We start from the raw sequence: 13,454 nt of genomic DNA, 5'->3' as shown, positions 1-13,454 counted from the left end.
GGGTCTCCAGGACCAGCAGGCTTGGGACGGCTGGAAGGTTTAGAATGAATCTTAACCCTTGGCATTGCTCAGGGCAACTCCTCATACCATAATTGTTTGCGTGCCAAGCCATTACAAAAGGGGAAAGACCATATGCTATTCAGGCTTGGTCCCACATCTTCTTCCAAAGCACGGAATCTGTTGTTTGATCAGCATCTGATCGCCCGGCACTTGGCCTCTACATTGTTGCCACCCTCTCGTTCAGCACTGGTGCTGCTCAGTCTGAAGCCAGCGGCTCAACGATAGATCGCTCCTCACCTGTCTCTGAACAAAGTGCGGTCTGCCGCTAGGAACTTGACTTTTGGGCATGAATGGTATTGTGATTTTGGTGGGAGCAAGGTGCCAGATGCATGTGGTTTGGGACTTCCCTTAACCCAGAGTTTGAGAATCCTGTTGCAGGTTTCAGTAGAGGCGTTTCGTGTTGCCTACCCTTTTAACCTGGAGGAGAATTTGCATCTTTTCATGGGGTTGTGTATAGAGCAGTGGATTTGACCAGCACCTTTGATCGCTCCGCTCTGTGAGAGTTGGTTTCCATTGCCTGACCAGCACCTTTGATTGCTCTGCTCTATGTGAGATTTGGTTTCCTTTAAATGAGACTCTTATGCAATCAGGAAGAGAGTGGCAGAAGAAGGCCCATGCAGGGTACAGCGCATAGACGGCAAATTTGGTGGGTGTGAATGGGCTGTGGCTGAGAGCTTGCGTGGGGACCTGCCAGATTACCCACAAGGGAATAGAACTAAGGCTGCAACGGTGTCGATTAAAACCAAACAATTTAACCAGCAATTGTGTCTGCTATTACATGTGTGCGCGCAGTGTGAGAGCAAACCCATTCTTCTCATCACTCTTATGCAATCAAACTTTATCATCTGGGAGACGCATTGTGCCCCCGCCTACTCAAATGGTTGGACGTAAACCTCACTCTGAGCTGGAAAATGTTGATTTCTACAAGTGCTTTGTGCATTAAATTTAGCTAAACACTCATAGGCCTCACTTATTGAAAGGGCGAAAACGTCTAAAGCTAAAGTATTTCACATAGTAAAACAAAAAATCAATAACTACTTCTGTTAAGAGAAACTCATAGGATGTTTATTCAGCCTACAAATATTTAAAAAGGTGAGTTTCTGTGGTTAAAGTTTAGTGTTGTAGAGATTAATGCAGCAGTGACCAGTTGGTTACTTCCTGTGCACTAAGGAAAGAGGTGCCTTCTCCAAAAATAGCTGCAACCAGCATGATTAAAGTTTTTTCATGCAACAAAAAAAACATTTTCAATTTCAAAAATAATTATCAGGTAATTGGTCTTCCGCCCCCCCTGATATATTTGACATAAAATAATCTTCCAAAACACTGTCCAATAATTGTTTATAAATAAATATTTTCCTCTTATCAATAAGATCTTCTTTGTAATAACTTCTGTTTACCTCTCAGCATTCAAGACTTGTCCTAGTGCGTTTCAGATGGAACTTCCTTCTTCAGGGTTTCATCTTGTGTTGCTCTCCAATGAAAGCAAATTAAAACTCAGTCTTTAATAATTACCACATAACAAATCCTTTCAAAAATCATCCTTGATCTCCACACTTATTGAACATCCTGTTCCTTGGTTTTTTGTGAACTATTTGGGATGATTATCAGTGATTTTTTATTTTTTATTTTAAGATTTCTGTTTTTGTTGTTGTTTTCAATAATTATTTAACAATAAAATACAGATTGTGCTGTAAACCCTTTGAGAAACTGGTTTTATAGCAGGATAACTTATTGATGAGTACAGGTGGGACAAACACCAGAAAGTATCTTAAAACTAAGTGCATGGCTTTAAACGTAATTCTTTCTGGGGCTGGTTGCCAGTTCAGTTTTGCTAAAGCGTTGCAGTGAATACAGTTGTTAAGTATCGGCCTGGTTGCAGCACTTTGAATTCTCTCGAGTTTATAAAGGTTTCTTTGAGAGACGCTTGTATACCAAGTGAAAATATTCCACACCGAAAAACACAAAAGCATTCATAATCAACATGTTTTGGGTAATAGAGAAATAAAGCAAGATTTCTTTCTGCAGTTTGTTGGACAAACCTATTTGTGACGATTTGTTAAATTTGGCATTAACTATCTATTTAAGAATCCATCCATATGCCAACGTTAGGAATTGGTGCAGCAGGAATAGGGGAGGACCACGTTTTGTAGTAGATGAAAGAAAGTGAATGAAGGAATGGCCGGACTAAACAAATCTGTGTTTTGGTACAGTTGAATTTTTGCCTATTTCTGTGCATCCAATAATTTGGCAAATGTCATCTGGCATTGAAAGGAAGGCAATTTCTATGCTTCTTTCTGGCTAAAGCCCAAGTTTACCATCCTTCAATACTTGATATTTTTCGCCATGCTCCTGCAGTTGCGCCGGGCAAATACCTCCTACTGTTTCCCAGAAATGTATGCATGAGATCTTTGTTTGGTGGATCACTTTCTTCCAAATTTGGCTATTTAAATAGTGGTGCCCCTTGCAAAGAGGGTAAATATATTTAGCTAACTTTGAAGATGAAAAATGAAGAGTTGAGCCAGAGATTTTTCACTTGTTTTTAAAGCTTTTTCCACATTCTATTCGGTCAATGTAGAACAGAACTTGAATTGCACTGGGTAATTTTCCTGGTCCCATGTAGGGGTTACTGCTTCTGCACCTGGGTTGGGTGCTTTTTGAATGAGTGCTTCTCAAATATCTGACTGAGACAAAAACTGAAATATTATTACCAAGTCAGTTGAATCTTTTGACCAAGTAGAAACTACAGACATGGTCTTTGTCATTAAGCACTAAAAAAGCATCCTTGGTGATATTATTCGCTGTTAGAATTTGTCCTTTTCCAAATTTTCTTTTCATATATGAAGGTGGCTTCTTGAAGCTTCAGTTTCAGATTGGCATCATTTATTTGTACTTTTCTACTTGCCTTACAGCCAGTGTTTATTTTGTTGTACCATGTCGAGAGGTCAAAACCTTCACCTCCCCCTGACTCCTTGGTCTTGTACACTTTTCCTTTTTGTTGCTTCATTGAAGGTAAAACCATGTGTGAATCCTCTGCTTTTGCTGTAAAAGACAAAAGATTAGCTCTGAGTGAGTGTAATAGAGAGATTTTCACGTCATTGGGCTATTTACACAATTTCATTCGAGGTGCAACAGGGATTTAATTGTCAACACCGTCTGCATGTTAATAAAACTACGTGTGAATGTAGAGTGCAGTGTTAACTAGATTTTATGACCTTTGACAGAAAAAGTCAGGCATGGAACTGGAATATTTATGTATACACATGATTAACTTCTAGTTTGAATGTGTATCCAGTCGTTCAACTATGGGTAGAAGGATGAGACCTGGGGGTTGGGTTTAGGGGAGGGGTCCTGTTTATATCTGGCAGAGTGGGAAATGAGGGCGTAAACACAAGACCTTCAATTACCTCTCCACCCAACTTTCAACCGCAAACATCTTCCCCATGCTTTACTCCTTCATCTTGAAAGTACTGTTGTTTTACGCCTGCATGAGAACCACTATTTAGAGTGATTGCATTTAGCACCTGTTGAAGCAGGCTGATTGCATAGGAATCCATGGTGTAATGCCGTCTGCAAAGCATCATTTGCAACATGTCCTTTTTGAAAAGACATAGCCTAAAACTAAAGAGTAAATGTATTTTTCCCCTGGTTTGATTTTTGCACTACACTCCCATTTAGCACTTCATAAACCATGAACCCATTAATGCTAGGATTTCATGCTTCCTATAGAGAAGGTTTAGACTACAGGGCTCCTGTTGGTTAATATAACAATTTTACAGCGAATTTACTTCATATTAGCATCTTTCTTGCTGAATTTTAGTGATGGAACAGCAAAGCTACATCCAGGATACAGCGTTGAAAATATATGTTGGGAACAGTTGTGTCCTGCTCCATTTCTTCCTTTCTCTTGGGGTGTCCCACGGAACAGGGGTGTAACCGGAGCCTGTGCAAAGCAGCATTTCTAGAAAGCACCAGCTGATATGCGCCACCTTCCCACGCCATGTCTTGGGAACAGAAAAAGCACACAAAAATAAAAGAACAAGCAGAGTTCCACCATGCACATGCATAGGAGCGCATACATTATGAAGTGTTCTGCATATTTAGACCATTACACCGACTTGAGGCATGCGCACGACTCAACAGGCTCCTGCCCTAAGCTGCACAGCGTTGCATAGAGCCTGTGGCATCCCACCTAACGGGCACAAATCTGCATGGCCATGTATGATTTTCAGCAAAAGAGTGCAGCTCCCCAGATTCACAGACAGTTGAACCGCCAGCTCCATCTTTGGGGTTGGCCACGACCACACCACCAGCCGTGTCCACAACACCACCAACTATGGAAATCATGGCGTTCCTTGAGCTCCCTCTCCCAAATACCCCACCCGTACAAACAGGCATATTGGTTGGGGTCTTTAGCAGGACATCAGACAACACAGGGATTTCTCTGCAACCAGACATCCTTGCAGAAGCAAAAAAGATCTGATAAAAGCACCACAATGGGTCTTGCTTAAATAAGCGATTGGACATCTCTTAGAGCCCAAACCCGGCAGAGACCCTCTTCCTCAGCTGCAATCCACCATCCCATTCTGCAGAGGTCTCAGCTGCCCGGCATAAGGAAAAACACCTTCAGCCTAACCTTCCAGTTTCCTTACACCCGGGTCTCTGTTGGTGGATGTAAAAAAGCAATCTCAAGAAGGGGGTGCCCTTCCCACCCCCTCTCCTTACTAGGACCCTCACTAGGGACTCCTCCCTTTTGGGTTGGGGAGACGGTCAAGGATCGCTGGGTACTCGACCTCTGGAATCTAGACAAACCGCTTCATCACATAAATCTTGTGGAAGTCAAAGCCATCTTCTTGGCAATGGAGGCCTTTTGACCAGTGTGTGAGAGACCAGAAGGTCCTCACCCGCTAGTCCTAGGGAATCTGTCATTCAGTTGACCAGGACACGCCATCAATTTTGGATCCAGTTCTTGGAGGTGGACCAGTGCGGGAGGATCACCTGGGTAAGGGGTCTTCGGGGAGTGGGGACACCTGATGGTGAGACACCATATCCCCCTCCCTGTAAAACATTTGCCCTATCCTACCCGGTATGATATTCAGGACCGTACCCCCCCACCCCCATTCTTTCACGAACAGCCTGCTCAGGGAGAAAACACTCACACCCGAACATTGTATCTGACATGTCCCACTACTATGGTCAGGATAATACTGGTAACCACTCAAACCTGACCTCCATTGAAAGGCAGAGCACAAGAGGACACTCTTGAGCGAGGCAAAGCACAAGAGGAACAGCATTTTCCAGATGGCAACTGAACGAGGGAAGAAAGACGGCAAATCAAAAATGATGTGCAAGTAAGGAAATACCCTTGATCTTTCCGGCAAGAAACTGTTACTTTACAGAATCTTTCAAATGAAAAAGCATAAGGCCAGGAAACCAGACTGAAGAATCATGGATTGTGTGTTGGAGATACCCTGGCCCTCCTGCATGGGTGACCGAGTCGGGGAGGAGCAACAGCCGCTGTGGTACCGTCCTTGGCTCCAGGATTAAAGCAGCACCAGAGCGATCAACACAGCCGGTGAGTTGGGGAGACTGATGCAAGATCGGTCCGTGTTGAAGTCAAGGTTGCAAGCGGCAACATTGGATAAAGAGCGCAAGAACGAAGATTGGTAACGCGTGTGATGAAAGATGCAAGGAAAGCTCATTTGCTCATGGATGTTTGAACTTTAACAGAGAAAGATACAATACCAGTGACAAAGTGAGTGCGCTCAATCGAAAGTCTCTCCGAGCTATCCTGCCAAGAAGAGGCAGAAGCGAAAGTAAAAGATAAGAATGAGAAAGGAATTGAATCGAAGTGATCCTACAACAGTTTAAGCAAAATTGATCGCACAATCGAAAGTCTTCAATTTTTGATACAAAGGGGAACGCTTAGAAAGTGAGATTTCATGGTCATAGCCCAAACGAACGAGAACATTGTGCTAAAGGGGTCTGAGCCTGAAGGAAGAAGGACCATGGTGAAAAGTGGAACTGAGAACCTGTGAATGTGAAAATCCTGATAAGAAATTAACTTTGGCACTTGTTTAAGTGAGGCCATCTGCAATAAGACACTGTTATTGGGAAAGAGACTTTGGCAGAAGGCCCTGATACCTATGCTTTGAACTATATCCTCGTGGCAGAGAAGCCAGAGTGTGTGGGATGCTCGAGCGTGTCCCCTAGACCCGTGCTGAAAACGTGGGAAGGGAAGCCAACTGCTTAACTATCCTGACATATTTCTTGAACACTTTTCTTTTTGCATACATTGTTGTCTCACACCCTTTGTATTTAGAAGTAAGGATTGGCAATAGTTTTATTAGGATAGGCCCTTTTATTGTGACACTCTACTAGGACTGCATTATTATTTTTCGATGGTCGTAGCTTGCTCCCATCCTTAGATTTAGGGTTAGATAGGCAGTCAATCAACCCATTGAAGTTCAATAAACACCCTTGAACTGTGATCATGTGTGTCTGTCTTCACTGTTTCATTCCATGCATTCCTTACATGTCTTCACTGTTTCATGCCATGCATTCCTTACAAGTGCCATCTGTTAATCTACATGTACAACACTGCTGTGATATGTTATCTGAACAAGCCGGGTCGGCACAAGTTTGCCACCCCTATGCCTACTAGCCTTGGAAATGTGGGACTGTTGTCTGCAAGATTCCATCTTCTTGATAGCCACCCACTTGGCTGCGGGGGAGAATATCAGGGCGTACACCTCGAGCAGACAGTCTCACTCCCTGCACAAGTGGTAGCCAAATGGCGAAGTGCTTACCCAGATTTTTCTGGCCAGGGGAATGCCAACGCTTAACCTATTCATCACTGCGCACGACAAGAAATGCCCGCAGTATGTCTCCTTGAAGGGGTATGGAGTGGGTTTAAAGTGACACTGACAGACGCTTTATGAATTCCCTAGTAAGTTATTACACAAGATTAAAGGCATGAGCGGTTACTCTCTTCGCCCCGTCCAAGGGTGTTTGTGTGCTTTGGGCCTCCTCAGCCCAGTGCGGTTGGTGTTTTTTTTTTTTCACCCCTTCCTGCTGTATTTCGTTTGTTAGTCCTGTGTGAGCTTCGGACCTGCTCTGCCCTGTTTGGTCGGATGTTGCTTCCACCCCCTTCTGGTGTATAGGGATCGGTATCACCATGTGGCCTTTTGGTCTGTTTAGCCCTGTTTGGATGGTCGTTGGTTTCACCTCCTTCCAGGGTGTGTGGATCAGTATCCTCCTGTGGGCTTCGGTATGGCCTCACCGCTGTTCAGTTGCTCCTCGGCTACCACTGCGTAACTGTGAGCCTAGTTGTGCTGCTCTGAGCTTGAAGCGGTTATTTTGGCCTGTGTGGGTCGGCGCTCTTCTTCTTGCGGTCCTGGCGGTATCCTGTTCCACGGTCCCACTTCTGCTGCTGGATGTCAGTGGAGAATTTCCCCAGCACGTCTTATTTCTCTCGGTCCTCTTTGGTTCTCCAGTGGTTTCCGGGAGTCTTCTTTTCCCTGGAGTGGAAGTGCTCCACAGGCTGTTTTGGGGTTCTGCCTGCCACTCAGGCTGCGTGGGTGTCAGCTCCTTATGACTGGAAGCATCCCCCTGTATTGCGTGACCGTGCAGGTGGAGCTTCCTAACCTCTGTAGGTTTCTCTCCTTGATTGATCTTCTTTATTTGAGTCACACTCTAGAACAAAAGGAAGGACTTCTTTGGCCCTGCTTTGTGCAGAGAAGCAGAGACACATCCAGGCCAACCACTTTAAATGATCCCTGTATGTCTTTGACCTTATCAACTCCCATTTAACTAACAAACTTGGGGTTGGAGTAGGGGTTGATGTGAGGGGGGAGGTGGGATAGTATCCCTACTTCGGCATAACCTGTCCCCAAAGGAGGTTCAACCCCAGTGAGATCCTGCTTTCCCTGTCCCCTACGGAGGTTATTGCATAGCAGGCTCACCTCCATAGTACCAAAGGGGGTTCCCCATTGGGGGAGAAGGGCCACATTCCCTGGATTTGTCGCACTTGATGGCACCAAACTGGCAAAAGCGAATTTGTTACCAAGATCTGGGGACACTCTGGAGTAAACCCCCTTGGATCTTATCAATAAGAATGGCCATTCTACATCTACAAGGAGGGATGACCTGCAACTCAGCCCCCACTACTTTTGTTGGCTGCTTGGTACTGGAGGTCCTAGTTTTGGTCCTCTGGGATAATCTGAATAGAAGATGGAGCTCATTAGAGCTGCAATAAAAAGTACTACCAACTCTCTCTATGCCAGCAAATAAACCTGTCCTAGAGCAGAACAAAGCACCTCTAGTAGTGTGGTGAGATGACCTGTTCACTTTCATCATGCATCTGGCAGAGAATTCTGTTTAGGTGGACTAATGCAGTGCAGGGCAATCGGAGCCTACTTGAAGGTTAGTTTGAAAATAATAGTCTCCCTGACAAGTTAATGTGGAAAGACATTTCAATGGTTTATTGAGATTTTACCCACCCAGGAGGGAGGTCTCGTATTTCTTGTGACCTTAATTTGGTCTGATCTTTTCCCATGGCTTCAACAGATCTCCGATGGTTAACATTGAAAACTGTTTTTTGGGTTGCCATCGCTGCCCTCATGCGGAGTCCGGGAGCTACAGGCATTCAGCAACGAGGAACCCTACCTTATTTTTCATAGGGGTAAATTGGTCTTCAGGACTCATCACTGCTACCTACCCAGAGTGGTTTCTAGTTTTCACATCAACCAAGAGATTTAACTGCCCATTTTCTTCCCAGCACAGAAGCAGAAAGAACATTGCGTACCTTGGAAGTGTCAAGGTCTCAAAACGTCTGTCTTGAGAGCTCAAAGAAGCTCTAGAAATGAGCTCAAATATTTGTGACCTTTGGGGGTGCCACACCTGGCTCATTGGCTTTGAAAGCCACTGTAGTTAGATGGATGGTCTCTACTGTTTTGGAGGCCTACAGTTTGAAGGGGGAAACTCCACTTCGGGGCCTCCATGCTCACCTCTTAGGGGGTGGGGGGGAGTCTGGCTGAGTTGCTTTTCAGAGGCATGTGCCCTTACAACTAATATGCGAAGCAGCCACTTGGCCACTCCCCACCCTCTGTGTAGGCATTACTTGCTCAACTAAATTTTCACGAAATTATACCACCTTTTGGTCAAGCTATTAAAAAAAAAACCGTATTGGCACAGTAAAAAACCAACTGCTTTCTGGTGTGGGCTACCTTGGGGTCTCCCTAGAGTTTTGAGAAAAGTGCACCACACATAAAAGTAAAAAAACATTAATCACTGTAGGAACAATTGTACTTAGTCCGCAGTCCACTTTCCTCCACATGGCCTTTGCCTTCCCTCCTAATGAGTCTACAAATGTGACCTAATAAAGGGACTGATGGGTGGGTGGGGCTCTTGGCGGAGGTGGCATGTTGGGGTGTGGCTTGGTCACGCTCACACTGATTCTTACCAACATGTTCTATGAATTACTGCTGCTTTGCCATAGGCTCTGGTCCCATACCTGTTATTTGTAATGTCTCAAGAGTATGGAGGAAAGAGGCATGTGGACTAAGAGTATATTTATTACTACAGTTACTTGTTCGATTATAAAGTTCACTAAAGAGCTTTTTGCGTCCAGCTAGAGCATATCAGAGGTTCAGATTTAGGGTAGGGGTTTCCTATAAGGGACTCACTTCAGTGGAGACGGTTTGCTATGGAGGCGTAAGGTCAGGTTACATTGTTTACCATTTATTTAGTTATTGGACATTTGTATGATATGGTATATTATTTGGCATTCATAACGCGCCTATACACAAGTGTTTCAAGGCGCGATGAGGAAAGGGAGGGGGAACAGGGGAAGAAGGATAACGATCCTACTAGGCCAGGTGTCATTCAGATCGCGCAAGTGCATGGGAAGGGGGAAAGGGAAAAGTGCGAGGGTGCAGGGAGAGGGGAAAGTGCAATACATGGGATAGAAAGATAAGAATAAATAAAAAAAAAAGGCCAGCTAGTGGAAAGTGCAAGGTAAGTGCAGGCAGGGGGACTGTAGGGATACAGAAACAGTCTCCAAGTGCAGGGTTGCCAGGGAGGCAGTGCAGGTGAGCAACTGGCTGGGCCGGGCCTGTGAGCAGAGAGGGAGGCCATGTAACCAGTGCAGATTCAGCCAGGAATTCAGCAGGAGAGAGGGGGAGAGAAAGCAGAAGCAAAGAGGAAGGTTTTGAGGTGCTTCCTGAACCGGAGTTGGTTCTCCTCAAGTTTCAGGGAGGCAGGAAGGCTGTTCCAGAGGGAGGCCCCTGCCGAAGAGAGATCTACCACCAACTCGTTGCTTGTAGAAGCGACTGACCGTGAGTGAGTTGGAGGCGGCTGAGCGAAGAGCTCGGGAAGGAAGATATTTAGGAAGAGAGTTGAAGGTATTTCGGTCCCAGCCCCCAGACGCCCTTGTGGACAATGCAAAGGGTTTTGAATTTAATCCTCGCAGCCACTGGGAGCCAGTGCAGAGATTTCAGTCCTGGAGAGATACGATCCCTGGGCTTGAGGCCAAGGACAAGTCTCGCAGTCCTGATCTGGGTAAGTTGCAGAGGGCGGAGAGAAGAGGCAGGCAGATTTAGATAGAGGCTGTTACAGTAGTCCAACATAGAAAGAACCAGGGCTCTGGAGACAGTGAGCTTCTGGGGGAAGGTGAGGAAAGGCAGAATACCGCTGAGGAGGTGCAGGTGGTATTGGGACTTCTTAGAAACGTCAGAGATGTGAGGACAGAAGGAGAGTGTGGAGTCGAAGATGACCCCAAGGTTTTTTGCCTTACAGGTGGGAGTAGGAAGAGTGCCAAGAGAGGCAGGCCAGAGAGCTGCAGGGAAGGAGGGAGTGGGTGTGCCGATGAGTAGAATCTCAGTGTTACTGGCATTAAGGCAGAGGTCATTGACTGCACACCACGCCTGGATAGCAGACAGTCAGTCACAGATGAGAGAAGGAGAGGAGGCCGCCGAGGGTAGCCTGAAGATGAGCTGGGTATCATCCGCATTGCACAGATAATTGGGGCAGAGAGCGGCAATGCGGTGGGCAAGAAGTGCCAGGTATTGGTTGAACAGCCAGGGAGAGAGGTTAGATCCCTGGGGGACACCACAGGTAGAGAAAAAGATAGAGAGGAAAGACCCAAGTTGGACCTGAGTGGGTTGATCAGAGAGGAAGGAAGTCAGCCAAGCCAGAGCCTGACCAGTGATACCCAGGTTATCACGGAGGCGGTTGAGCAGGATGGCATGGTTGACAGTGTCAAAAGCAGAAGAGAGATCTAGCAAGATGAGGGAGGACGCAGGGGGTGTTGGAGTCAAGGTTGGTCTTCACAGATGTTCAGGAGAGCCGTTTCCGTGTTTCTGGCGGCTCTGAAGCAAGACTGATGGTCATGGAGACAACCAACAGATTCATGGCGCCTATACCCAAGTGTTTCCAGGTGCCACAAGACAATGGGGAAGGGAAGTGCAGGATAGCAGGGGCCGGGCAAGTTCTAAGGGGGCCCAGGAGTTCAAGTGCCTCAGCTAGTGTGAGGAAGGGGTGGACCAGATTGAGCCTACTCAGGGAAGGGTGCCAGAGGGCAAGTGCAGGTTAAGGAGTTCTGGGGTAGACTGTACGAGGAGGGTCTGGTCCAGTAAGTCTCACAAGGGACCAAGCACCAGTCGCAGTGGCAAGGGGACAAATTAGCAAGGGTGAGGGAAGGAGGAGTAAATGAAAGTCTTGAGAAGTTTCTGGAACTTAAGGAGATCCAGCTCAAGTCTGAGTGGGACAGGTAGGCCGTTCTAGATAGTCTTCTGCTGAAGAGAGATCTATCCCCCCCCCCCACCACACCGCCCGCCCCCCGTCCCCATTCTCTGCTTGGGTAAACGTCTGATCTTCAAAGAGTTGGAGCTAGTGAACCGAAGGACTCTCGCAGGGAGGTATTTAGGGAGAGAAACTTGGATATAGCAGGCACCAGGCCCCTGAAAGCCTTGTGAACAATACAAAGGGTCTTGAACTTGATCCTTGCAGCCACTGCGAGCCTGTGGAGAGATTTTAGGGCTGAAGAGAGGCAGTTAAGTAGGATAAGTCTTGCAGCCTTATTGAGGATTAGTTGAAGAGAGAGAAGGGAGGAAAGAGGCAGGTTGAGGAAGTGGCTGTTGCAGTCTTTCGGCATAGAGAGGATCAAAGCTCTGGAGATATTGAGCTTCTGGGGAAAGGTGAGGAAAGGGAGAATGTCTCTGAGGAAGTGGCCGTTGCAGTCTTTCGGCATAGAGAGGATCAAAGCTCTGGAGATATTGAGCTTCTGGGGGAAGGTGAGGAAAGGTAGAATGTCTGAGGAGGTGGAGCAGAAAGTTGGACTTCTTGACAAGGTCTGTGATGTGGGTGGAGAAGGAGCGAGAGCAGTCGAAGATGACACCAAGGTTTTTTGCCTCACAAGAGGGTCACGGAGGGGGCCCAAGAGGGGCTGCCAGAAAATGGGAGGGAACCAGCAAGCAGGCGTCCCAATGAGAAGGATCGGAGTCTTACTGGCATTAAGACGGAGACCATTAACAGGGCACCATGCCTAAATAGCAGTAGAGTATGAGACAGGAAGAAGAGGGGGGATGCTTAATGGAGAGATTTGTGTCATCGGCATAATACTGGAAGTGAGGAGAGAAGGTGATCAAGTGGGCCAGAGGGGCAAGGTAAATATTGAACTAGCCGAGGTTTTTCTTCATGGTTGGGTTTTTACTGTGGAGGAGTAACATTTTTGAATGTTTAATATAAGGATTTTTCACTTCATTGTAGAATGTTTTATATGCAATAATAATTTCGAGGAGTAAGTATTTGTATCTTTTTTTGACATCTATTTTTGTATCTTACTGTTATCTTACGTATGATAGGACTTTAAGCAGAGTGTATGCACTTTCATATTCTTTATCTCAGAGCTTCCCCGATTTGAGAAATGGAATGAGAGGTTTCCTTGAATTCAATGGCTTTAGTTTTTTGGGGGTGATTTAAAGCCGTGAGTGAGGCAGTGTTCAGCTTTGATTCATGATGTAATATACCCCCTCATCAGCCCCTCCAATATTCTCCTTTTCATGGATCAAAGGTAGGTTTGTGTGCTATGAAAGTGGATGAATCGTAGAAGCCCGGAAGCTTCTGTTCCCAGATATAGTGACATCAAACCTGCTGTTATTTACCTTGTCTGTGTACTTTTCAGGCCCTCAAAAGGAAGCCCGACTTGTTTCTGTCGAACGGTTTGGACATAAAGGGTGTCTTCCAATGCGGTGAGTACTGCAAGTTTATAACTGCTTTTTGTAACACCTTTTTGTTAGATTTACAGAAGTATCTGCTTTACACGCAGCAAAACTCTATGTACAAGCACTTATGGGTGTCCCACTACAGAGCTCAAACGTCTACCATTCTTTATACCC

At 45.9% G+C, this 13,454-nt stretch overlaps 1 protein-coding gene across 2 annotated transcripts in view; it reads left to right on the top strand.

Moving 5' to 3' along the window:
• Positions 1-13,454, top strand: part of IPO13 (importin 13) — an 848,611-nt gene that overhangs the window by 740,587 nt on the left and 94,570 nt on the right. For both annotated transcript variants that reach the window (XM_069642404.1, XM_069642403.1), the window contains exon 16: positions 13,241-13,307. In XM_069642404.1, the coding sequence (XP_069498505.1) occupies positions 13,241-13,307 (67 nt within the window). The remainder of the gene's footprint in view (positions 1-13,240; positions 13,308-13,454) is intronic.

Source organism: Ambystoma mexicanum, chromosome 1q, assembly GCF_040938575.1.
Source record: "Ambystoma mexicanum isolate Mex_15411 chromosome 1q, UKY_AmexF1_1, whole genome shotgun sequence".
NCBI lineage: Eukaryota > Metazoa > Chordata > Amphibia > Caudata > Ambystomatidae > Ambystoma > Ambystoma mexicanum.
The sequence above is the reverse complement of the archived record's forward strand: the minus strand, read 5'-3'. Positions and strand labels throughout refer to the sequence as shown.